This window comes from Vulpes vulpes, chromosome 2, assembly GCF_048418805.1.
Source record: "Vulpes vulpes isolate BD-2025 chromosome 2, VulVul3, whole genome shotgun sequence".
Classification (NCBI taxonomy): domain Eukaryota; kingdom Metazoa; phylum Chordata; class Mammalia; order Carnivora; family Canidae; genus Vulpes; species Vulpes vulpes.
Genome location: NC_132781.1, coordinates 58406416 through 58432838, shown reverse-complemented (window position 1 = coordinate 58432838; position 26423 = coordinate 58406416). Strand labels below are relative to the sequence as shown.

Here is a 26423-nt window from a genome sequence, read left to right as displayed (position 1 = left end):
GTCACAAGGTGTCTGTCTGGGTGTATCTAGATCCATTGGATCAGTCCTTCAATAAACACAAGTACTCACTCCATCGGGCCCTGGCCCTAGTGTGTGTGTATGGTGGGGGGGGGGGGGATGGGAAGGAGGAGTGGACAGGCAGACTGTTCCCCAGCATTTATAGAGGTCTGGGGTTCCTGAAACAGTTTAATGTCAGGGGCAGGGAAGACATCCTAAAAGATTTAACCTGGGACCTGAAGGATAAGTAGAAATGAGCCACAAAGGACTTAGCAGACAGGGCTCCTGCCTATTCCTAGGCAAAGGGAATAGCATGTGTAAAGGCCCGGGGGTGTGTGAACCAGATGTTCATTCTGGCTACCGGCTGGGCTATGGAGTGTGATGGGGAAGAGGCACAGTGAAGGAGTACAGGGGGCAGAGATGGATTGTGATAGTCACATGTGGAGATTGGACTTTCTTCTGGAGCACCAGGGAGCTATAGAAAAGTTTTGAGCAGGGGAGGGACAGGAGCAGATAGAAACTGTACAGAGTTCACTCTGACTACTAAGTGGAGAAGGGGCTGGAGTGGGCAAGTGGGGATGCAGGGCTGGTTCTGGGCACATCCAGTTTCTCAGCACTCAGGGTATGCTGGGGTAAGAGTAAAGCGGAAAGGAAGGGACTCTCTTTTATCTACAGAGCAGGAGCCAGTGGCCCCAGAGAAAAATGACAATTGGGCCAGGTTGTGAGGTTCCCCCAATCCTGATACACTCCTCTCCTAATAGCCAGCCTTTATGTCCCTGAGAAGAAGGGTGATTCTCTACATTCTGTGTAGAAGACACAGGGTACAGAGACTTGCCCAGGTCACATACAAGTTGGTTGATGGCCAAGTTCCAATTCTGTTGGGTTCATGGCAACCTCGAAGGGGAAAGATCCCAGTTGCCAGCTCCTCCTTCCAAAATCCCTGTGCTTGGACTATGGCCAACCCAGCTGAGGGGCCAAGGATGAGCATCCCCAGCCACCCCTATTGCTCTCCATCCCATCTACACAGATGATGAGCCCAGGGACCCCAATGACTATCATTCACTCACAGCCTCCAGGCCCTGTCTAAGGAGTCAAGAGGCCTGTCAGAGCCACCCGCCACAGGCAAGATGAATGACCCTAGGCTGCCAGGTGAACAATACCCAAGCTCTGGGGAGGAGAGATTAGGCTAGAACCTGGCCCAAACTGGTCTCAACAGCTCAGAGTCCAGGGAGGCCCACCCCCACCCCCTGGTACTTAGCCATCTCCAGGAGTGACTCCTAGGAAATGTGACCCCACTGAAGGAAGGGAGTTGGCCCAGAGCCTCCAGGCAGGGAGGGGAGTTATCAAGGCTGGGAAGGTTGTAACTCAGGAAACGCGGGAGAGATTAGGGATGGGACAGAAGGCGAGGAGAGCCAGAAGACAAACAAAGGAGGCCAGGAGAATTGGGATTAGATACAAAACCCACCCCACCCACGGAAAGAGGGTGGGCTTAGGAGGCAGACCTGGGGTGCACCTCTTCCTTGCTATGCGGAACCCTGTATTCTCTCTGGGCTCAGTTAGCACATATGTACGAGTGTGCCACTTGTACTGGGAGCTCCACCTCCGTGTCCCTCCCCTTCCCCTTCCTCCCCTTCCCCTTGGCCTTCCTCGGCTCCTGACACCACCACCCCCCAGCCTGACCCCGGCTCAGCCCTCAGAGGCCAAAAAGCTTCAATTCCCCCACTTCACACTCACAGGGATTCTCCGGCTCACCTCACCTTTACCTTCTAAAGGGCCTGGATGAAGATGCAAAGAGGCTGGGGTCGAGGTTCGAGGCCGGGTTCTGCCACTCACCACCAGCTGTCTAACTTGGGGGAGAGCCCTCAGTCCTCATCTGGAAAATGGGTACAACCACGGCCCCTCCTCATGGTGCGTTAAAGGCAAAGCAGAGGAGGCCTGAAGGGGGTCAGCTCGGGGTGCCGAACGCTCCCTCCTTTCTCACTGTCCAGCCTGAGATGGGGTTGGGAAAGCCAAGGATGCTCGGGCTTCCACAGGTTTATTTGGGATCCAAGCCTCACCAGGTGGCCCCTTCTAATCGAGTGACCTGACCTGTGTGTTGTGGGAAGGAGCCTAGCAGGTCCCGTCCAGGAACTGAGGAGTCCCGGCAGGTGCACTCCCAGGTGCGCTTCCGCGGCTGCGGGCTGGGGCGGTGCCTGCCGGTCCCGAGCGCAGGAGGGCGGCGGTCCCGGACTCTAAGGGGCGGGGCCTCCTGGTACCGCCCCCGGCACCGCCCCGCACCCCGAGAGCTGGCGCACAGGCGGCCGCGGGGCTTAGTCCCCGGAACACTTCTCAGAGGGTGACCAGGCCGTGGGCACCAGGCTGGACGGAGCAGGTGAGGACCGCGGCTTTGAATGGGGGAGGCATCAGCGCGGGCGAGGGGGAGCCCCTGTCCTGCCCCATCAGCCTGGGAGGGATTCCTCGCTGACCCCTTGTGGAGGAGGGACAAGCAGAGAAGGCGGACGTCGCAAATCCTTTTGGGTGCCATCGAGTGTTTGGCGAGCAAGGAAGGTGGGGCAAGGAGTTTGTGGGGGGCAAATACAGGCAAACGTGAGCCGGGGAGTGGGGCGGTCAGCATTTGTTGAGCTCATACTAAGTGCCCAGCACCTGCTAGGGACCAAACCTCAGTCTTGGACCAGACTCCTCCCATTCCCCACCCTCTGAAGGTGGGGGTGCAGGGTGGGCACAGGTGCTGTTTAAAAGGGGGAAAGTGGGGCATCTGGCTGCCTTCTCCGTAGAGCATGCAACTCTTAATCTCGGGGTGGTGGGTTCAAGCTCCACATTGGGCGTGGAGCCTACTAAATTTAAATAAATAAATAAAAAGGGGGGAAAGCGACAATAAATTGGTGCTTCTCAGAATCCCAAGTGTGAACCCCCATGTGTTCCTGTGTTGGGTTGTATTCAATTTTCACACTTAGGCACTTTATCTGGAAAGGGGGAAAGGGTATGAATCATCCCTGGTGATGGCTCCAGACTTCCAGATGGTGTGAGGCCAGGTGGTGGGACAGTGGAGCATTTTTTGTTTTCCAATGTTGTCTGGGACCCATGTGTGCTTGGCCATTGCTGGAATAGAGACCCAGGAGGCCTGAAGCCCCCTAGACTGTTAAGAGTGACCCCCAAACCACCCATGATTAGGGTGTCCTCAGCTCACTACAGTGCGTGGCTATGGCAGGCCTGCAGTAAGTGCTGGGTGGATGCCGTGATAGCAAACTGATCCTGTAGGAGGTGCCGCTGTGGGGATGGGAGGCCAGTCCAGGTCAAGAGCGACAGCGAGGTCAAAGGTCTGGAAAAGAGATGCTGGATCCCTGGGTGACGCAGCGGTTTAGCGCCTGCCTTTGGCCCAGGGCGCGATCCTGGAGACCTGGGATCGAATCCCACGTCGGGCTCCCGGTGCATGGAGCCTGCTTCTCCCTCTGCCTGTGTCTCTGCCTCTCTCTCTCTCTGTTTGTGTGACTATCATAAATAAATTAATTAGTTAATTTAAAAAAAAATGCTGCCTGGAGGAATGGGAGCAGCTTAGGGCAGCAGGCAAAAGGGGGGATAGTGAGACGAGTAAGGCCAGAGAGGTCAGCAGAGACCTCATGAAACAGAGCCTTGAATGCCAAGCTGAGAGCCAGAAGAACACAAGGAAGCCTAACAGGGATCCTGCCCATTTCCACCTCTCTCTGGCCTGTCTGCTGCTGCTCTCTTCCCCCCCCCCCCCCCCCCCCCCCGAGCTGTTCCTAGCTCACCAGGGCTACAGCATTCCCCAGCTGTGGTCCTAGAAGGTGCTCCTGGAGACCATCCTTTTGTGCAAGTAAATGTCAAGTAGATGTGCCCAGCCCATCCTAGGCTCCCAGCCCAGTAAGCTCTGGAATCCAAACATGGGGGAAGATGACCCCGTAGGAGACAGAGGGGGTGGTGGTAAGGCAGGACGCTGAGCTGCTTTCCTTTGCTTTTTTCCTTCTTTAGTCCATATAGGCCACAAGTGTGACCCTTGCTGTCTCTCACCTGCCCCTACTGGATCCAGAATGGCCTCCTGGTGCTACTGCCTCCTCTACCTCCTGGTACCTGAACCTGGAGGGTGGGGGGAGGCAACCAAAGGGACTCACGGCTGCTGGATTCCAAGCACCCACCTCTGAGATCACTACGGAGGTCACACGAGATAAGCCTTTGACAATAATAATAGAATAAAAACATCCACTGGATGAATACAAGCATCTATTCATCCAACAAAATAAAAGTGTGCATGTGCAGTGGGACACCACCTCGCCCAACAGCCAATCCACTGGACAGCGTAATAGAACAAAACATACATCTTTTACATTCACTCATCAGCTTGTTTACTCCTCACATGGCAGGAGTTGGGTGGGGGGACTGGACAGGCTCAAGGCAGTGAAATGCCCTGCCCAGGTTCCACTCTGGGTGAGACTTGAACCCAGGCATGACTCCGGAGCTTGCAGTTTCCAATGCATCCTGTCAGAGCACACAGTAGGTATTCAATAACTGACCCGACCCAGACCTGACCTGTCTCTCTGGGACCCCGTCCAACTCACGAGATGAATCATGGAGCTCTTGGGTCACAGGTTGGTATGAGGGCCCCAGAGATGCTGACCCCCCCCCCCCGCCCCCGTTCCCCGTGGCTGGCTCAGCCTGTGGTCCACCTGGTGTGCTGACCTCTAAGGCAGAGGAAGGGAGGTGATGCCATTTCACTTGGCCCCACCATCCGGAACCCTGGGCTGAAGGTTTCACTCGTGTCATTATTCTTATTCTTGCCATTATACAGTGACAAAACAGGCTCAGCAAAGGGACTAGACCCACCAGGTCACAGAGCATTCAGCCCTGAATGACTCCCAGCTCAGTGTCCATGGCTGCCCCACCCCAAGGGTCATGTGCCCACACACTGCTCTTCCACACTATCTCTCCCCTGACCCTGCAGCTCCAGTGGGCCCTGGTGAGGTGGTGGAGAGTGCAGATGAGGTGTGCAAGTTTCCAAGGCAGCAGCTGAGCTGGTGGCAGGCTCAAGAGTCCTGTGAGCAGAGGTTTGGCCACCTGGCACTGGCGCCCCCAGCTGGGGTCCTTGCTCCAAGGCTGCCCAGCCCCATTTGGGTGGGCCAGAAAGAGGCCCCTCTTCCGAGACCCCCGAAAAGGCGTGAGTGTGGGCCCAAGACCTGGGAAGTGGGGAGGGGGCTGGGGGGCAGAGGCTTTGGCGACCTCAAGATGGGAGCCCACAGTGTTACAGTCCTCTTGGATTGAGCCCAGAAGTCCCCGTCGCCTCTCCAGCCAGGTTCCCTTGTCCTGGACTAAAACAGAGGGTTGACCACCTGGTGTGGGCACTGAAGCCCCCATTTCTTCCTTCCTGAGAGAGGGAGACACCCCAAAGCCCAGAAGGGGCTATGTAGCTGCGCCAAAGGGTAGTCAGCGGCTGTGCGCAGCCGGGCGCACCGAGTCCCAGGCCCCAGGCCGCGCTGGCGTCCCGGGAGCGGCTGCGGACGCCCCTGCCCGCGCTGGGGCGCCGGCCGCGTGCGCGCACGTGCAGGGGGACCCGGTTCGCCCGACGCCGCGCCCCTCTCCCTCGCCGCGCCCGCACTGCCCAACGCGCTGCAGCTGCGCGCCCTCGCCGAGCCGGGCGGCGCCGTGCACGCGGCGCTGGTGGTGCGCGGCCGCCACGCGCCCTTCCTGGCCGCCTTCCGCGCCGACGGCCGCTGGCACCACGCGTGCGCCACGTGGGGGCGGCGCGGCGGGCGCTGGGCGCTGTTGCTGGCGGGCGGGGGCGCGCCGGGCGCGGGGGCGCGGGGACTGGGCGCGGGCAGCCCGGTGCCAGCGGGCAGCGTCCTCTGCGGGGCCAGGATCAGGACTCTGGGGGGCGGCTTCTGGGCGCGCGACGCCTTCGGCGGGAACCTCACCGACTGCCACCTGTGGGCTCGGGCACTGAGCCCCGCGCAGCTGCAACAGGCCCGGGCCTGCGCCCCGCCACCGGGCGGCCTGCCCTTCCGCTGGGACCTGGCGCCCTGGACGTGACAACCTCGCGGCTGCCGCCCCTGCGGGTGCGCCTTCCCTGCCCCGCCCCGCCCCGCCCCGCCCCGCCGCGCCCCGCCGCGCCCCGCCGCGCCCCGCCCCGCCCCGCCCCGCCTCTCGACTCGACGCCCCGCCCCCCGGCTCCCGTAGGCCCCCTTCTGGGCTCCGATCCACCCCACCCCTGAGCACTTGCCCACGCCCTCCCCAAGCCGCCGCCACTAGGGCAAAGGCGCAGTCCCAGGAGCCCGAGCAGGCTCGTCCCCCAGCCGCCTTGCCCCGCCTGGTGCTGGCTGCAGCGCCCTTCACCCGGGTTCCCACGTCACCCCCTAACTCCGAAGCTGTGCTTCCTGGCCTCTAGGGTGTACTTCGGGACCCAACAGGCGGGTGGGTCACAGGGGCTGCTGGGGAGCCAGGATACAGCCCTGACACCTGTCCCATCCCTGCCAGTGCCCTCAGAGGAGTGCCCTGTGTGGAACCCAGGATCCCGTACCGAAGGCTCTTTGCTCTGCCTTCAACCTCAGCCCTTCCTCTGCTGCTATCGGACAGGTGTGCCCTGGCAGTGCCCAGGGCTCTGCTGAAGGGGAAGCTGGGTGTGGACCAGTGTAGGCCGAGGGGGAGTGAGTAGTTGGCACAAACTGGGAATTCAGAATCTTCTCGGAGTCTCAGGGCCTCTATGGAGTCCAAACCACAAGAGAGTAGGGCCAGACACACCTGAAGGTGAATCCCTGCTGTGTATCCTTACGCAAGTGATTTTGGCATTCTATGGTTCGGTTTCCCCATCTAGAACTGCCTAAGGTTCCAGACACGCAACTGTCAATATGCTCTTCCTCCTTGGGCAATAACTGGTGGATGGGGCACCTCTGGGCAGTGTTGCTCGTCATCCAGCCTGGCATCCCTTCCTTTGCAGAGACTTATCAGCGGCTGCAGGACTCCCAGTCATGGCCTGGCCAGGATGTTATCAGCCGAGTCAATACCTTGGCCAACACCATTGTGGTGAGCCCCCCTTCCCAGGGACTGAAGAGTCTGGGGACACTATGAGTCACCTCCCTACACCTCAGTTTCCTCATCTATAAAGGGGACACCAACCTAATGTGTCTTCAGAAATTACAGTTGTTCCTATTCCTTATTTTGGAACCCTTGAGAGCTGGGGGCTTGTGATAAGTTTGACATGTGCCCACCAGGAAGACGCTCGTAAGACCCAAGTATGGCCCCGGGAGATCCCTCCTAACAGCCAGACCAGCAATAAGTGGCTCCTCTGCCCACAGCTCCTCCCTGACCCTCTCTCTGAAGTCCATGGAGACCTGTCACTGGCCGAGGCCTGCAACTTCCTGGGTATCCTGGAGAGAGTACTGGCAAAGGAAGCAGCTCCACTGGGCCCCGCTGCACTGCTGGCTGTGGTACACTTCCTGAAGAGGGTGACAGTCCTCGGGGCAGGGGAGCCAGAGCCCTTAGCAGGGCCTTGGGAGCAGCTAGGCCAGGGCATCGTGTCTGTGGCCAGCTTGGTCCTGGAGGAGCAGCTGGCTGATGCCTGGCTCTCAGTCAGTGAGGTGAGGCTGGCAGGGCTAGGTGAGGCAGGGGGGCCTGGACTCTGGTTCCATCCTTGCCTCCAGCTTGTTGTGTAGCCATGGGTGAGTCAGCACCCATTGCTGAGCTTTATCTCTCCATCCATCAAAAGAAGCTCCTCTTTTATCTATTATATATAAGTAGAACTTCCACACACAACCACTGTTGAGTAATAGTTTCTGCCATTGAAAATTAGAGCCACTAATCCATAAGGACCTCCCCCACATCCAAGAATCTGCTGACCCCCTTAAGAGGGAGGTCCTCTATGCTGAGTGTTCAGCCATTTGCTTCCCAAACAGCCCAGACCCTCAGGAGAACACGACAGATGCTATCTAGGTGGTGAGGGTTGGAAACGTCCCCTGGCAGAAGTGGCTGTAGGTTTGGGAGTAATCGGCCTAGAGGAAGAAGAGAACAAGGGGTCAGAGACATCACCTGAAAGTCTCTGGGGCAGAAGAAGCAGAGATGGTGCCTCAGTGGCCTCAGAGGACAGAACCGGGCCCTAGGCTTGGGGACAGGGTGGACATGACAGAACACGGGAGCTTGGTTCCATGGAATGGTTCACCTGTTGGGATGGTGAGCTCCCAACAGGTGTGAACCCATGTTTGCCTGAGGGTCTGTAAGTAGCCTCGGAAAAGCTGGGGCTTGGAAGCCCCTGATTTTCTCCCCTGGAGAACAGAACAGAACAGGGATGATCTGACCCACCCCGCTGAGGCCATGAGAGGAGTGAATGGGCACAGCGATGGCTTGCTCAGTCCAGAGGAGTGGTCCCATCACCGCGCATCCTCCCTGCCTGTTCCCTGGCCTCCCCCACCACCACATGGCTTCTCTTTTGGAATCTAAAGGGTGATGTAGGCCTAGCCCTGAGTCAGACCAAAGAAGGGGGAGGCACGGCCCCACCTTCTGAGTGTGCCTGGTTGGCAGACGACTGGCCAGCAGGCATGGAGCACTATGAGGCCTTGGCCTGGGCTAAGCTTGCAGACATCAGAGGAAGCTGATTGGGCTGGGCCTCAGACACTGGCCTGAGGACCCGGGACTTGGTCCTAAAGGCCATAAGGAGCCACCAGTTGTTGGGAACAGGCAGGCCACTTCACAGATCTCTGAGAGTGCATGACCCACAGCAGTCAAGCGGGCAGCAGCAGGGTGCAGAGTGGGAGGAAGCTGAGATGGGGCTTCTCCCAGGTGGTTGGTGGACCCATGGCCCTGGTGGCAAGTGTCCAGCGCCTGGCACCCCTGCTGAGCACCGTGCTGACCTCCGAGCGGCCCCGATGGCACATCCAGCACCGCCGTGTGGGTGAGCCTGCTAGCCACACTCCCACACAGCTGGGCCCTGCACTCGCTCTCAGCCTCCATCACTGGGAGCCCTCCGTACTACTGTAGATATTCCATGCTGTTCCCTGCCTTTACCCGCACTGTACCCTCCATCCAGATGCCCTTTCTCCCTTGACCTAGCCATTTCCTGCATATCCTCCAGAACACTGCCTGAGCATCCACCCTCCCGGAAACCTGGTTTTAGCTCTCTGACAGTCAGTTCCTCCTCTCACTGTTACCCTCAGCATCTTGAACATATCTCTTGTTGCATTTGTGGTATTGATGTCATTCATCCCAAAGCTCCCTGAGTGCCGAGGCCATTTCTAAGTCGTTTCTACATCTCAGGCCAGATCCAAGTACACGCTCAGTGAGTGTTTGTAGATTGAACGGGGCACAGATGGTGGAACTCTGGCAAAGCTTGTGTCCTTTGCTTGCCCAGTAGTTTCTGGTGGCTTGTGGATATTCAGGTCCTGCCCCCAGGACCTGTTTCTCAGTGATCCCTTCCACCTCACCCCCAGACTTGAAGAAGCCAGATTTACATTGGGTGAGGTGCTAAACCTCTCTAAGCTGGAATAATGACCTAGCCCTGCGGCAGGGAGAGGGGAAGGAGACCCTGCCAGCTGGGCCAGCTCAGGAGAAAGACCTCCTGCCAGAGGTCCAGCCACACAACCCCATTTGATCCCAGGTCTGGAGGTGCAGAGTCTACACATGACAGAGGCCAGCACAGAGAGCCATGTGTTCACGATGCCCTGTGGGCACCCAGAGGGACCTGGCCACATCCGTATCCCTGCAGGTGAAGTGAAGCAGCTCCTTGGGAAAGGTGGTAAGAGGGTGGGGAGTGGGTCCCTGTTGGGGTCTGGGTCAGCCCTCGTGTTGCTAACTCCGTTACTTTGAATGAGTTCCCTCAGCGTTCAGAGTCTGGTTTTTTGCCTATAAGACAGTCCTGTTTGTACTGGCCTTATGGGTCGTTATGAGATCCAAAGCACTTGTCACATGGTAGGTGTTCACTTAGTCTCCTCCTCAGAACTCCACACATTTCCTCTTGGAAGTGGGTGGTAGAGGGTGCCACCACCCTTGCTGCCACCCAGGGCTGGAAGATCAGGACATGGGCCAGAGGGCCTTAGAGCTGCCAGGTCAAGTGCATGAACCATGGCTGATTGGAATTCCAGTTCTACCACTTATTAACTGTGCTCTTTGGGAAATCAATTAATCTCTATGAGCCTCAGTCTCCCTATCCGTAAGGCTGGCAAAGCATCTCCCTTGGGGTAACCTGTGGCACTTGCTCAGTCACAGGGTGGGGGCTTGGCCCTCTCCTCCTTAGCCAGGCCTCTCTGGAGTCACCGTGATCCACAGCTGGTTCAGCTCAGGTATCTTCCAGCACACCCTCGGGGAGCCTGGCCTAGAGCCCCAAGCCCCTGACATCTCAGAAGAGGCAAACAAGATGCAGAGGTGAGTAGGCCCTACCCAGTAGGCTCCTGAGGGTCTGGATCCCCTCCTCAGGGAAGGCTAGGCCTTCATCCCATCCCAGAGCCCTCATTCTGATAGGCAAATCTGCCTTTAGCAGCCAGAACCAAACCCTTCCCATCCCCAACACACACAACATCTCAAGGCAAGCTGCTGAAACCTGACTCAACTACTGTCTGGCTTCAGTGCTGAGATTCAGGGAGAAGACAGGGCTTACTGAATTTACTAGCAAGTCTCCAAGGTAAAACTGAAACCCATGTGCCCTAATTCCAAACACAGGGCATTTCCTGATGTTTCTTTGGACATAGAGGTTGTGTCTTCCTGACTGGCCATCTACCACCTCTCCCACACAGCCAGCTGGTGCCATTAAAAGCTCCCTTCCTCCCCACAGGTTTCTAGGCACCCAGGTGGGCTCAGCCATCATCTCCTCGGAGGTGTGGGATGAAACTGGGGAGGTCAGCACAGCTGTGACCTTTCATCTGCAGGGCCAGGCCCAGGTATGGGGGAAGAGGGAGACCTGCCACCCCACTACACTTATCCTGGTTTGGATATCCTGGATATTTGGATATCCTAATTTGGTGTCCCCCTACCCCAATATTCATTAATTTAAACCAAGGTCTAAACTGGTCAAGAAAAATATTCACAAGCCATCCCATTGTCTTCAAGGAAATGGAAAGGGAAGTAGTTTATTATACACTTACTTTATGCTGGGTGTCTTAAATAAGCAACATCCATGTAATTCTCCGACTGCCCAGTTGACATTGGCAAAAAGTGAGCTTGGCGGAGGGGCTGTGATGGGCCCTAGCTTGTGAGTGGCAGAGCTGGGACTTCATTAGAGGTGTGCATGACTCCAAACACTGGTGGTTCCCATTGGAACATCCAGGGAGCTGTACAGAGATCTGCACGCCAATGTGCTCCTCAGAGCTGGAATAACTTAAGTGTCCACCAAGGGGGGATTGCACAAAAAAGCCCTGTGCAGCTACACAGTGGAATAATCCACTAGAGTTATGTAAAGAACGGGTCTTTTTCTATAAAACGATCTTCCTGGAAAGATCTCCAGGAAATGTGGTTTCATTTCATTACATGAAATACACAAATTCTTGGTTTTGAAACATTAGTTTCAGAAAAAGCTGAAGTCAGCTTTGCCCACAGCCACTAATCCTGAACATGTACACACACATACACACACCCCACAGTTTATCAGTCTTTTTTTTTTTTTTCAGATTTTATTTATTCATGAGAGACACAGAGAGAGGCAGAGACACAGGCAGAGGGAGAAACAGGCTCCTCACAGGGAGCCCGATGTGGAACTCCACCCCCAAACTGGGATCATGACACCCTGAGCCAAAGGCAGATGCCCAACTGCTGAGCCACCCTGGGATCCCAGTTTATCAGTCTTTTGTGTATCATCCCAAAACTAAAAATCAATTTGATTAAAGTAGGCAAATCTACATACACTAAAAAGTCCTCAAACTCAGAGGACTCAACATCCCTCTGCATCACCCCGGTCGCTCCTCTCCATACACATTCACACACCTACCCCATGCCCCCCGTACCCACTCACACACCTGCTCTCTCCCTGTTTCCTGTCCTTAGGTCTCCCCCCAGAAACTGGTGGAGCCTGTCTGTGCTTTCTGCAACTTCAGTATCAGGTGAGTTTCCATTTCTGAGTTCTTTAAATAAGGCAATTTGTTTGTTTGTTTTTAAGCCATCTGTTCTACTTGAGGATGAGGTGTAGTTTTGGTCTCCAGTCTTGCAGGGGTGGCCTCAGACCGCTCCCCAGCTCCAGGACAAGCTGAAGCAAGAGAATCTGTTACCCAGGAGGTAGTAAGCTCCCCATCATGGGAGATAGGCGAGCTCACCCTGTGGGGTGCCTGGAGACAGACTCATGTGTCAGATAGGTGGGAGACTTAATGATACACCCAAGGCCAGGGCCCTTGGGCCTTTGAAGGAGCAGAGGAGGGTTCAGAGATTAGCCCCAGCTCCCTATCCTGGATCCTTAGCTGAATATCAATCACTTAGTCACTTAGTAACTAATGGAATTAATCAGCTGTAATCACTGGTATTAGCCCCATTCCCCGATCATCCTGAGAGTGTTAGGTGCACTTTACAGAAGGGAAACTGAAGCCCAGGGAGGGGAAGAGCTTTGCCCAGGGTCACAAAGTGAGTTAGAGGCAGCTGGACCCCAAGCTTTAGAGAGAGGCCTTCCCCTCCTTGCCACCTACCCCTACCCCTACCCCTGATGTCCGCCTCATTTCAGGAGCCCTTCTGTTCTCTACCCTTCCCCAGCCCAGACACAGGAGGCTCGTGGGCCACTACTGGCTGCTCTATGTCGACCCTGTACCAGGACTCTACCACCTGCTTCTGCAACCACAGCACCAACTTCGCTGTCCTGTTGCAGGTGTATGACGTCCAGGTGAGTACCAGGGAGGTAGGGTTGGGAGGGTAGAGTCAGAACCAAGTCTTAAAGGATGACCAAGAGTTCAACAGAAATGTATCCCAAGCAGAAGGCCAGTCTGAGCAAAGGCAAGGAGACTAGAAATGGCAGGCAGACTTGGCATATTCCAGAACTTCAGTGTGTCTGGAGCTCCCAGTGTAAGGCCCAGGAGTGGAAGAAGATGGAGGGGCAAGTGGCATGGGTCAGATTGCACAGAGCCTAGAATGCTCATGCACTTAGGTGGTGATCCTACCGGCAGAGGATGCATGTGAACGTGGTAAGCAGGTCTTAGATTTGCCCTGAGGGAGCCCTCTGGTGCTAGAAGTAAGCTGGATGGTCAAAGAGCAGCGAGGGCTCTCCGGGCCAGTCACCTAGGCAGAAGGCAGGGGCCTTGCACTGGGGGACATAAGGCAGATAGAGGGACTGAGGGAGGAGGAGGTCGTCTGAGACAAAGGCCTGGGCAGCTGGGAGATGCAGGTGTCATCTCAGAGAGGGTGCAGGTGGATGACAGGGTGGGGCAGGCCATGGCTCCGGGGCCCGGACATCCATGGGTGTCAGGGTGGGAGCTGGAGAGACAGAGCCTGTAGGTAAAGCCATGGCTGAGATGAGGGCAGAAGTAAAAGGAGACTGAACCAAGGGTGGCCCCTGGGCGGACCATACATTTACAAACACACCAAATTCCAGGAGGAGAGCCAGGCAGGTGTGCCCACTAGAGCTGGCAAGGACCCTGAGTGGTCACTTGCTAAGAGATTGAGTGAGACAGGGCAGGGTCCCCAGGAATGCCAGGGGGCGTGCGGGGAGCACGTTAGAGAAACATGCTGTCAGACACGTTTGTCCTGTAAAAACAGAGAGTGGCCGTGTTTGCAGGTCTGCTCCGTGGCCCCTCAGTGGGGGGTTGTCACATGCCATCCTCTCCCTATGGCTGTGTCGGTCGCTTCCAACCCAGTGCTCTTAATAGCTGTGGGATCAGTGAACACTGGACAGCTTGGGGCCAGTTTAGGGAAAGCCAGCAGGAGAGGACATGCAAATGCTCTCATTAAGTACCTGCTGTATGTAAGCCTGGCCTTGCCGGCTGGTGCTGTCACCATTCCTGCTTCACTACGGACAAGGAGGGGACAGGGCGAGGCCTGGTCTGGTCAGCGCAGGGTGGTGGCCAGGTTACTATACTCTGGGGTCTTCGGCCCTCCCACAGAGGAGCGCTGAGGAGGAGTCACTGCTGAGGACGCTCTCGTTTGTGGGCTGCGGTGTGTCCTTCTTGCTCTTCCTGGCAGCCGGGTGAGATGAGCTCCAGTCATGTCCATCCTGGTCCCAAATGACCTTGGTCCAGGGTCTCCTCCCTTAGAGCTCTGGGCCCTCTGGACACTGCTACCTCTGTGTTCATTAGCCCGCTCACAGGGACCTAAGCAGGAGGGGCTGATGGGGTGGGGGCTGATGGTGGTGTCCTTGCTAACTGACTCCTGCCTGTCCAGGGTCCCCAAGTCAGAGCGAGCCACGGTCCACAAGAACCTCACCTTCTCCCTGGCCTCTGCTGAGGGCTTCCTCATGGCCAGTGAGTGGGCAAAGGCCAACGAGGTGGGCACCCAGCAGGCATGCTTGTGAGCTTGGGGGAGGCCAGCCTTATCTGGGTTGCCCCCGGACATCTTCACTTGGCTCCATTTCCTGGGGGAGCATGGCTCATAGATGAAAGAATGCCCAGACTGGTGGCTCTGGGCCCAGGGCACTGCCCAGAGACCTTCCCCACTGGAACCTCCCTGGGTCTACGATGCCGGCAGGCGCATGGGACCCAGAACAGGGCTGCACCCACAGCTGGCTTTGGTGGGGACCTACCACCCTCCCACCCACAGGTGACCTGTGTGGCCGTCACAGCTATCATGCACCTTCTCTTTTTGGTTGCCTTCTCCTGGATGTTGGTGGAGGGCCTACTGCTGTGGAGCAAAGTGGTGGCTGTAAGCATGCACCCAGGCCCCAGGATGACACGGTTCTACGCCACAGGCTGGGGTGAGGACCCTCTGGCCCCCTCTCCGACTCTGTTATCAGCTCTGCTTTGTGTGGCCTCTTGCTGTCCAACATCACCCCACCGCAATGCGGCCCAGTCCCCATCTCCACCTGGCACCCGGCACTGCCTGGTGCCCAGCACCCACCTCAGTTTCCTCAGCTCTGTCACCCTCCAGCTTTACCCAACCCCAGCCTTTCTTAATCATCCTCCACCCCAGCCATCTCAACGCCCCACTCCTAGCACCATCTCCCTGATCTGTGGCCCGCTGGCCCCCCTACCAGTCACCACCCTCCCTCTCCACTGAGTCTCAGCCCTCAGTTTGGTCCCAGCTGTCGTCTTCCCCAGCTACCCAGGTTTCCAAGGCCACCCCAGAAGGATGGTGCCCACCCAGCCCCCTTCCTAGATCTCCCAGCGCCCACCAGTGCACCTGCTAGCCTGGGACAGCTGTGGCTCTGGGGTAGGGGCCCGGACCTGGGGAGGACGGAAGGAGTGGCATGGTCCTGGGATACTTATGCTTCTCCTAGGTGCACCTGTGCCATTGTGGCCACCACCCTGGCTGTGTCCCCCCATGACTATGTGGCCACTGGGCACTGCTGGCTCAATGTGCACACGGACACCATCTGGGCCTTTGTGGGGCCTGTGCTCTTCGTCCTGACAGTGAGCGGGGGTGCCCAGGGACCTGGGGGAGGGCGTGCTGGGGAAGGGGACGGCCCTCTCGGCCACTGACACCAGGTCCCCAGGCCAACACGTGTATTCTGGTCCATGTGGTGATGGTCACTGTGTCCAGTGCCCACCGGCATGCCCGCATGCTGAGCCTACAGCCCTGTCTGCAGGAGCAGATCAGGATCCAGACATGGTGAGGCTCAGAAGTGGGGGAGCTGTGTGGGGGACTCATTGGATGTGAGCCTGTGTGAGTCCATGGTGGCAGCATGTGGTCATGAGGCCCTGTGTGTTCACAGGTGTGAGGCTGTACATGAGCATATGTGTGCACAAATGCCTTGCTGGTGTGTGCACACATGCTCATGTGTGTGGACATGTGCAAGCCTGTGCCCACGCATGTCACCTGGGGGGATGATAATCAGTGTAGATGAGTGGGAGGGGTTGTAGACACAAGCCACCATCCTGGAAGCTCACCATCTATGGATAGCGGGAATGGCCTGGCAGGTACAAGGTAGGGGTAGACCCACCAGATCCGGCAGTCCCCAGAAGTTCGGGTTCAGAGTGAGGATTTTGGTCCCTACCCCTGCCAAGGACTTCTCTCACTCTCTAGGGCCATCTCCTGCCAAAAGGAGGGCACCCCTGGTCTTCCTCTCCCCCGTCATCTGCCAAGGGCAGAGCAGTCTAAGCCAGTGGGTCCCCGACAAGCCAGGGAGTCTCAGGGGTCCCTGAGAAGGGAAGACTTTGGACTCTGTGCCCCCTGGATCCACTGCCCAGTCCTTAGCCTTCTCTCCGACGGCTGCCACACCCTTCCTCTGAGCCAGGTTTGGGACCGGGACCCCATTTCCCCAGTGCTACTGCCCCAACTTCATACCACTTCTGAGAAGGAATAGCCAAGTCCAGCTGAGAATTCCAGCTGCACCTAAGTCCTAAGCAGTGGTCCCTGGTCTGCACCACTGACTCCTCGGCAGGCACCTCCCACGTGCCGCCCTACCCAGCAGCCTGCAGGGGCTCCCAGGCCACCCCAGCCTCCCTCAGCCCTGCCCGCTCTCCCACAGGGCCACGGTGAAGCCAGTGCTGGTCCTGCTGCCCGTCCTGGGCCTGAGCTGGCTGGTCGGCATGCTGGTGCACTGCAGCCCAACCTGGGCGTATGCTGCCGTGAGCCTCAATTCCTTCCATGTACTTCCAGGCCCCGGATCATCTGGGACTAGGGCTCTGACATGCAGTGGCACTCACAGGGAGTGACTGGTTTGTCAGGAGGCAGGAAAAGGAATGTTCTGTCCATCATGGGAGTCACTAACAACGAGCAGGGGACATTGTCAAGATGCAGGAAGGTGAGGGCGAGAGTGGGAACAAAGCCTCAAATCAAAGAGGCAGCACATCGTGGAGGATTCTGTGCCCATTCTACAGGTGAGGAAGCTGAGGTCCAGACACTGGGGGTTGGCAAGAAGTTCCAGCCACCTGGCTGGTGCTGGAGCTACTCAAAGCCGCGGAAGGAGGCCAAGGATGGAGCTCGGGACACCAGTGACCTCTCCTGTCAGGGTCAGAGGGTGGCCCACTGTGGGGCAGTGTTAGCTCCTGTGGTGGTGAAGACAGCAGTTTTAAAAAGGGTTTGGTTAGGAGGACATCACTCAGCCTACATAAATGAGTCAGTAACAGTGGGGTGGCAGGAAGCTTCCTATGTGCCTGTCAGTGTCCTGTGTCCAGGAGCCACGGAGAGGGGTCAGACTAGGTCTCTGTCTTCGGGGGGCCTGCAGTCCTGTGGGAGACCCAGACGTAGACCCAGACAGGCACAACCCAGAGGCCTGAGGTCCAAGCAGGGCCTTCTCTGCCCCTGCCCTTCCCCTCAGCCTCCCTGGCACCCCCAGCACCTCTTTCTGCTGTGCGCACCTCCTCCTCCTGGCTCCTGCCAGGCCTGAGAAAGGAGGGCTCCAGGACAGACAGGAAAGCTCAGGAAATCAGGTACCAACTCTGTCCAGGGCCACGTGTCCCAGAGCTCCTCCTGGGGCCCCTCCTTCTACTCCTAGGATGAAGGGGCCGGAGGCTGTGCGCAGTCATGCAGGATGCCCAGGAACTCTGAGCCCCAGGAAAGGAAGCAGAACTCTGTGAGGTCCTTGCCCAGGGCCACAGCCTAGGATGAGCAGTGCTGGGGCCCAAGTCTAGAGTCTGCTCAGCCATGTGCACCTGGGCCTGGCTGATTCCTGGAAGACCAGGGGTGGGGGGTGGGGAGGAGAGCAGGATCGGAGAAGCACCTGACTCAGTTATTCATCCATCCATGTGGTATCTGTCGGGTGCCTGCGAGGTACTATGCACCAGTCAAGGCCTGGGGACAGAGCAGGAAAGGAGGCACAAAAATGTCGTGTTCTTGTGGGGCTGAGCATGGCCGAGACCAGGCATGAAGTGCTGGGGGGAGGGGGGGCACAGCAGGGAGTGAGGAAGGGTGCAGGTAGTGGTGGGTACCAGGTCCCCGTCCATGTCACCTTCTCCCCCTGGGCCGTGGGGATGCCCCACTCTCGCCGGCTGTGGGTGTGGAGAGGAAAGAAGGGGCTGCTGCTGGGAGAGGATGGAGCCTGGGCCAAAGAGGAGCCCAGAAAATGAAGAAAAACAGGGGTTCCAGCTATTCCCAAAGAAGCATGTCTCCAGAGACCTGTGCGGGCCTGAGTGGTGGGGGGCGGAGGGCTTCGCTGCACCCCTTCCCTGACACAGAGAAGCCTTCCCCTGAGCCCCACGCTTCAGGGCATCCAGGGTTGGAATTTGGGCCCTGCCAGGCTAGCCTGCCACCCTGCCCGGGGCACCTCCTCCCCCCACAGTGGCCCTGGTAGCAGCAGCCCGTTGCCATGGTGACCACAGAGCATCATCCCTGCAGTAGCCTCCAGGTGGGCAGAGCTGCAGCCCATGGAGCCAGTGCCACCTCTTGGCCTCCCTCCCTCCCCATCCTCTCCTCTCCCCTCATCTCACTTTGTCTCTGTCTCTGAATTTTGTTTGAGGTTCTGGCTCTGTCCCAGTCCCAGCTATCTCCATCGGTCCCCTCCTCCTCTGGCACAGATCCCACCTGCCTTCCCTGGGCCTCCCACTGTGTCTCCCTCTATGTTGACCCCTAACCCCCCGGCTTTTGTCTTCAAGCACGACCTCTCTTCCCAGTCAGCCTTCGACCTTCCTTGCCAAGGTCTCCTGGTGAAGGTGGGGAGAGGCTGCCTTGTGGAGCCAGATGGCCTGGGCCCCGGGCCCACCGTGATGTTCCCGGGATCATCTGCGGACAGGTCCCCCAGTTGGGCTTTGCTCTCTGGGATCCCCTCAGCCTGGCCTGGCCTCTCCTCTCTGTCTTTTCTACTGCTGTCCCTTCCTGTCTCCCTCAGCCCAACCACCTCCGAGGATCCCTCGCTCACGGTGTCTGGGGCTGAGCTGGGCAAGAGCTGCCCTCGGGACCACCCTCCTTCCCTGGAGCAGGCCTGAGCTGGAGGGACAGAGCCCAGCTGGGCCTCATTCACTCTTCAGGGCTGCGGTTTGTGGCCCTTGTGGCGTGTTTTGTCACAGTTTTTTTGGCAGGAGAGCTGAGCCGCACATCTAACCAGCTGTGGTTCCCCGGGGCCCAGTCTTGTTGGGAGGCCCAGACAAGTTGAAACAAGCCCCAGTTGCCACATCTCTATAGTGGGCTTATATTCTCTACCTCATGGAGTCACTATGGGGTTCAACTGAGATGACATTTGCAAAGTGCAAAGCACCACACCCTGCACACACCAGAAGAACCATGAGCGTGAGGATGTGTTTCCCTGGGTACCCGCGCTGGGCGGCATCCTGGAGGTGGTGCACAGGGATCGAAGAATCCACCCCTGGAGGTCTCAGCCCAAGGGAGAGACAAATGGCAAAACCATCACCCACAGCACAGCATGATTGAGGCTGAGAACCTGAGGGAACTTGGAGGCAGGGTGGGGACAGAGGAGCCTCTCATGGGGAGGCAGAAATGGTGCTTCCCAGAGGGAGTGATTCTCAGCTAATAGTCAAACAGTGAGGGGGAAGGATGTTTTAGATCAGGGGAGGTGGTGGGATCAAGTGGAGACATGAAGGAGGGGCACGTGAGCTGGTAAGAAATGGGACAGACCATGCAGGGTCCCCAGAGCTGTTGTCAGGAGCTCAGTGTGACCCCAGGGGTGCCAGAGAGCCTTGGAGAATGTCAGGCAGGTAGGTGCTGGTGTGGTCCGGTTGGAGTTTGGAAAGATGCCTTTGTTTGGGTGTGAGGAGCTGAGCAGAGGAGTGTGTGGAAGAAACCAGATGGGGAAGGCTGCAGAGGGAGGACACCCTGGCTGCAGGGGCACCAGGGTCTGTCTTAGGGTGAAGGGTGGTAGCAACCCAGTTGGGGCCTAAGAACCAGAGGGACAATCAGGCTCTGATACTGAGGCTACAAGGCCTCAAGGAGCCCCCTGGACCCCAACCTGTGTTCTCCAGTTTGAGCCTCAAGGCAGGGGCTGTTGCCTATCCAGGTAGAATCTGAGGAAGGCCTAGGCTCTGAATTCCACCTGCTGGGTCACACGTTGGCCTGGGACTCATTGCTTTGTCCCCTGCCCCAGGCCCCAGGGTTACCTATCCATCAAAAGGAAGGATTAACCCACCCAACCCCTCTGCCATGGAGCTGCTATGAGAGTTGTCACCCCTAGTGTCATGGTACTTTGTGAGTAGCCAGGCCCTCTTGGTCCTCAGATATGTGGGCAGGAAGACCCAACCACTGTGCTATGTCCTTCACACACAGCAGGGGTGAGTCTGGGCTTCCACCTTCCAGGTGAAGAGACAGACGGTCAGAGAGACGCTCAACTGGGGGCACAAATCAGCATGATTCACACGTCTGCTGTCCCAGGATTTGATTTAGCTTTGATTTCAGGAAGGTGTCCCCCTTCCCACCAGCCACTCCTGTAGCCATGATGAGGCTGTGAGGATGGGGCGGTGGGGGTGGGGGGACAACACACAGAGGGACAAGAGAGCAGAGAGGCTGTCTGGTGGCCAGAGGCTGAAGGCATGGGGTAGAGTGGAGTAAGGCCCCTCTGGTTCTGTCTACCATAGTGTCACAGATATCCCCTCCCAAGTGCAGGAGGGGGGCAGGGCAGGGTTTCTGTTCACCAGCCTCTGTCTCTGAATGTCTCTGGGTATCTCTGGAGGTGTCCCTGTTGTGGCCCCAGGGCTAAGCAGTGGGGGGCTCCCAGGCAGTGACACCCACCCACATGCTAGGTCTGTCCCCAGGGGCCATACATCTTCCTGGTCTATGCTGCCTACAACGGGGAGGTGAGTTGGGGACACTGGCTGCTGGGGGGTGGGGTGGGCAGGGCTTACTCGCAGGGCACCCGTGGCTGGAGTTCAGGGGAGGGTCCCAGGCCTGACCCCAATGACCATCCTCCAGGTCCGGGGTGCGTGGCAGAGGATGACTGAGAAAAAGGCAACAGAAGCATTCACGGTGGGTGAGGGCAGGTGGGGATCCTGGGGTGGGAGGTCTTGCTTACGGCCAGGATTCCAGAGCCCACACTCCTTCCTTTCAGGCCTGCTCCAGCCCCATGGGCCCAGGGTCCCACCCTAGGTCCCTGGGTCCCTGGGAGGTGGCTCTGGACGACCCTGTAGCCTTGGCTCCAGCTCGAAGACACTTGGCTGTTAGAGGTAAGGCCACACAAGCCTCCAGTCTGAGTACTCCCAAGTCCCTCAGTTTCCCCAGCGTTCCAGTAAAGCTGGGAAGGCAATGGCAGATCCTCAGCCCGTCCAAAAGACAAGGAGACTGAGGCCCAGGGAATTCTGCAAGCTCGGGGCCTGAGGAATGGCTTAAAAATGGCTTCTTTTTTTCCCACCACCACCACCGGGGGACAGGGGCCCCTGCTGCCCAGCCCAGAGATAGGCCTTGCTCAGGGTCACCTTCCTTGGGTCTCCATGCCGAGGGGGCTTGAGGTTCCAGAAGCCAGGTGGGTAGATAGGGTTTGGGGCCCTGAGACGGCATGAGCTAAAGGACTTCAAGGCCAGGCCAGGAGTTTCAGGCCCAGCTCCTAGTTCGCCTGCTGTGTGCCCTTAGACATGTTGCCTTGCCTCTCTGGGCCTTAGTTTCTTCATCATTCATCTGTGGGGTAAACCTTTAAGTGGATTCTTAGGGTCTTGATAATGAGGTCCTGTCCAGGGTGGGAGAGCAGAGAGAGAGAGCTTCCTGCCTCAGCCTCCTAAAAGTTCACCTACTCAGTGTTCTTCTCCTGTAGGGACTCCTGGCCCCAGAGTCCCCACAGCCTTCTCCTCTGTTGCAGAACCCGAGAGACTGGTGAGGCTGGGACAGGGGTGCAGGGTCTTGCCAAGAGTAGGGGAATCCCCAGGGACTCGGGAGGGCTGGGGAGGAGGGGCTCCCTCGGGGATCCAAGGGGCCACGTTAGTTGGTTCGGTTCGCAGGTGGCAGGGCACTGGGAGCCACTGGGGGGTGCTGACTGCGCACTAGCAGAGCCTGAATACCAAGGCCGCGGGGGGGGTGGGGGTGGGGTGGGGTGGGGGAGTCGCCCAGGGCCCCCCAGGGCAAGGGGGAGCAGGAGGAGTGGGGGCCCCTCCCCTGATGACCTCCTGTGTCCTCAGGCTGTGGAGCTGACAGCGTTCAAGGCATCAGGTACAGCTCCCACGTCAGGGAGCTCCCCTTTCCCCCTTGGCACCTGGACACCCCCTCAGCCCAGCTGCCCCAGGATGGAGGTGATTCGAGAAGCAAGCACATGTGTCCTCCCACCCCTTGCGGGCCCTTCCTCTTCCTGGCGTCTGAGAGGCCTCCATGAGGACACTGGGGGCATCAGGACAGCACAGTGCTCATCGGGAGAGGCGTACTTAGGGAACAGGTGTGGGACCTCTTCCCTTCCCAGAGCCGGTGCTGCAGGAGGGGCAGTGAGCCAGGAGCCCTCCTTCCTTGGTGCACCCCTCTGTCTGCCCTCCAGGCCCAGCCTCCCGGGTGAACCCCTCTCAGCGCCCCTATCCTGATGCCTTGCGGGCCGCAAGGACTTCCAAACCTGGTGAGAAGCAAGTGCCATCCTTCCAGGCTCTGTTCCCCAGCGGGACAGCTGATGGGGGCCTGTGGGCAGTGGAGCCAGGCTGGGGCTCCCCCAGGCCCTGCGTACAGAGAGGACTGAGCCTCCAGAGCTCAGCCTAGCCCAAGGGGAGCCTGTGTCAGCCTGAGTACCCCAGTCTTAGAGCACAGCTGACTGTAGAGGGGACGCCAGGCACTGCCCGGCCTCATACCCAGGGATCCTTCCCTGTGTGGGCAAGAGGCCTGTCTGTGCGGCTCTAACTGGGGCCGGGCTCTGGGCTAAAGCCCTGCCTCTGGGGACTCCTTTAATCCGGGGACATGGGGAACCATCCTCCCATGGAGCAGCGGCGGAGGCTGCCGATGCTGGTCAGGCCCCACCGCGCAGATGGGGAAAACGAGGCACAGGAGCGTCGGTGTGAGCGGTGGCACGTTGGAAACCCAAGTCTGTAGGACCCCAGGCTCCCAGCGGGCCTCCTCCCCGCATGGTGTCCCCGCCCCCAGCGCCGAGGCTCCCCCTTCTGCAGAGTAGGCAGGAGTCGCCCCCTACAGGCCAGCGCGCGGTGGACCTTCCGCGGGCCCGACGGCGCCCCCGCCCCCACCCGCCCCCGCCGCGCCGCGCGGGTGGGAACAGGAGCGGCGGCGGCGCCTCTGCTCAAGTGACAGCGGCTTTGTCTCTGCTGAATGGGTGCGTTGCTAAGGCCGCTCGTAGCAACCGAGCCGCTTCCGCCTCGGCCCGCGGCCGGCCCGCGCGCCCCCCAGACCCCACCCCGCCTCGCCCTCGGGCCGGCCGCCCCCGCCCGCTCAGGCCTGCCCTGGAGCCCAGGAAGTCCGCGGTGCGCCCGCAGGTGTTCTTGGAGAGAAACTGGGATGGGGGAGGCGGCCTAGGGGGCCCCGGGCCACAATCCCCGCCCCCCAGGGCTTCCCCAGCTTCAGTTCCCAGCCCCTTCCAGAGCCCCCACCAGGATTCTCTGCTGGCTCAGCCCAACACCTTCCTCCCAGGTTTCTAGAGAGTTCTTGTGGACTTCACGCTCCGTCTGCGTGCGGACCCCTGGAAGGTCCAGCCGAGGGCCCCCTGAGGGACAGCACGACCCCCGTAGGACCACCTGCTGCTTCTGCCAGCAACCTCTGCCTACTTCCAGTGGGACCCCCTGCCTTGGTACTGCTAACCCTGCTGTGCCCCACAGCTCAGCACCCCCTAACTTTCCAAGATTGTCCCCCACACCGCCACCGCTGGCCCTTCCTGCCTGCCTTGAAATTCTGACAGCCCTGTGGTAGCTCTCCTAATAAATGGTACTACTGTGACCTGTTCCTTCCTGGGGGTCACCCCAGCCTGGGGAGGGGGACAGGATGCCAGGTTCCCTGGGAGGAGGGTGGGACAAGAGAAGCTGCCCCTTAGTCTCTGGGAATCAAGACAGCCCCAGTTTCATCAACAGGGTTGGTGCAGCCAACACTTAATGAGCACCTGCTGTGTACCTGGCTGGTACTGAGTCCTTGACTCTTAGAGCTGTGGGTCCTCACCTCAGCTCCATGACTATTGTCACCCCTATTATACAGAGGAAGAAGCTGAGGCTCAGAGATATTCTCCCCCGTTGGTGCTGTGAGGGGAAGTCCCCCAGACAAGACTGCTCAGAGAAGGCACCAGGGTAGGTGGGACTGGCTCCAGGTATGATGGGTCATGCTGAGGGGAGACCCCAACTCAGACTCTGGCTATGGGACAGGATGCTGCCTGCCACCACTGATTCTAGGGGCTAGGGGCAAGATTCCTGAGTCCAGGTCCCTTCTTAGGGAGAGTTGGTTTCAGGGCCGAGGTGATCGGTGGTGATGACATGTTAGAGGCTGGCACCAGGGTGGGCCTTGAGGTGGAAGCCAGGTGAAGGATGGGCCCAAGGGCCGCTACCACTGTCCTGCTGACCTCATCCTAGCTCAGATGCTGCAGGGGCCAGAGGATGTGAGCATCAGAGCAGCCTCCCTGGAGGAGCTCACATGAGTGGAGGTGGGGCGGGGCTGTATGGGAAGCCTGGAGATGGAGCAAGGCACAAGCTGCACCAAGTTCTCTCTGGGACCTCATGTATTGCTTCCACTCTCCGGAAGTGGCCGATCCATCATGCAAGGACAGGGGTCTGGGTATTTCATTCCAGGGGTGGGAGCTGTCGAACCTTCTGAAGCCCATGGGGGACATCAGGCCAATCCCACAGGTGACAAGAGGGGTCATTGCAGTCTTGTGTGGTAGTCGCTGGGCCTTGCACACAGTAAGAATGTCAGCTGTCTTCAGAGAAGGATGTATAGGGGACTGGGGGTGGGAGGTGGCGCACAGAACCTGCCCTGTAGACAAGGGGGTGAGGCCTCCAAGACCCCCAGCAGAGTCGGGAAACAGCCTGTTTGGGGGGTGGAGGAGGCAGCAAAGGTCCGTCTGCTCTGGGAAGACACAGCAGTGCGGTAGGAAGGAGCAGCAGGCGGTGGATCACCAGATCACCGATCACTGGATCACTGCCAAGGTTCCAGACAAGGCACTCAGCCTGGCCGCCTGCTGCTGCGCAGCAACACTGGGAAGCACGAAGCTGGCCCGGAATCGGACAGGCACTTGGTCTCTACCGCCTGCATTTACGGTGCGTCCTCTGACTCCTTCCGCTCGCCTCCGGGGAGTTCCTGCCTCCGAACCCACTAATCCTACGGACTGCAGACTGGCAGGAGGGCGGGAGGAGGCATCTCTAGGGCAGCCCACCCCCAGGAGTCCTTTCCAGCCCCCCCCCCCGCCCCGCCCCATGCCCTTCCTCCCCACCACCTACTCGCTTTACTCCCCAGCCCAATTGCTCAGGTCCCCAGACACCTGCCCACACTGCTCCCAACGACTGTCTTAGCTGGGGAAGCCCTGGACATCCTTCAAAACCCAGTTTGGATGACACCTCTGCTGAGAGGACTTCCTGTCGCCCGAGGGACAGAATCCATCACTTCCTCATCTTATCTGGCCCTTACCTGATGGCTCACACAAGACAACGACATGACGGAGTCCTACGAGACTGGACGCTCCCCAGAGGCAGGAACCAGAGCACCTACTTCACTTCTGAAGGTGCCAGGAGGGAAAGGGACACTTTGCTTTCCATAAAAGCTACTGCCCAGCTGTGTGCCTAGGGATACTTCTCCCCGGGGGGGGGGGGGGTCATCTTTTTTCTAATGTGCCTAAAGGCCTGAGTGGACGAGGAGTGGCCCCAGGGGTGAGCTAATCGGGTGGTGGGGACGACGGAGGTCGGCATGCCGCTTCTCAGCGTGTGACCTTGGAGAGGCCACTTCACCTCTCTGGGCCTCGGTTTCCTCATCTGTAATCTGGAGCTGCCAACTACCGAAGCAGCTGGGAAGCAGATGGGACGACAAAATGAGACAAAGCAGGCCAAGGGCCGGGAAGCCGCGCTCCAGAAATCGGCCGTGCTTGCTGCTGCCACCCAGCGGGCGGAGGCGAGAGAACCAGCGAGCGGGGCGGGCCGGGGCCGTCAGGCAGACGGAGGGAAGCGCCGGTGCTCCGAAGCCAGGACGACCCCGGTTTGAATCTGCCCCTGCAGGCCACTGGCTCAGGGCCACCTGGCCAGTGTCTCTCCCGGATTAGAACCCCCACCCGACGGGGCTGTTGTCGGGACAGGAACGTGACGTGTGGCACACAGGTGCTCATACAACGAGGGTCCCTTCGGCCCAAGTTGGCAGCCGACATGCACGGCGGGAGGGTGGGGGGCTCAGGCTGAGGCCCGGGAAGACCCACACATCTCCCAGGCCTCCTGGGTGTGGCGAGGTCCCAGGGATGGTGTGGGACCCGAGAGCTCCCCATCAGGACCTGGTGTAGCCCCACTCTGGCCCCAAGTGTTGAGCCAAAACTTACCCGTTGCCTCCATCCCAATCACAGCATTTCCCCGCCCTAGACACCCCCCCCCCAACCCATCTTGGAGTTTCTGCCTTGGCCCCAGAAT

The 26423-nt window shown here is 58.8% G+C and overlaps 1 protein-coding gene across 1 annotated transcript; it reads left to right on the top strand.

Moving 5' to 3' along the window:
• Positions 1-3896: 3896 nt before the first annotated feature.
• ADGRD2 (adhesion G protein-coupled receptor D2) lies at positions 3897-22593 on the top strand. Its single transcript, XM_072744857.1, is given in 27 exon segments — positions 3897-3936; positions 4533-4598; positions 4952-5168; positions 5462-5520; positions 5523-5555; positions 5558-6010; positions 6013-6087; positions 6487-6576; positions 6938-7023; positions 7296-7577; positions 8773-8884; positions 9587-9721; positions 10227-10350; positions 10757-10862; positions 12626-12781; positions 13995-14077; positions 14272-14374; positions 14647-14800; positions 15323-15331; positions 15334-15455; positions 15539-15654; positions 16514-16634; positions 20685-20726; positions 20842-20895; positions 20978-21092; positions 22035-22145; positions 22382-22593. Coding segments are annotated over 27 exon segments (3276 nt in total).
• Positions 22594-26423: the final 3830 nt, after the last annotated feature.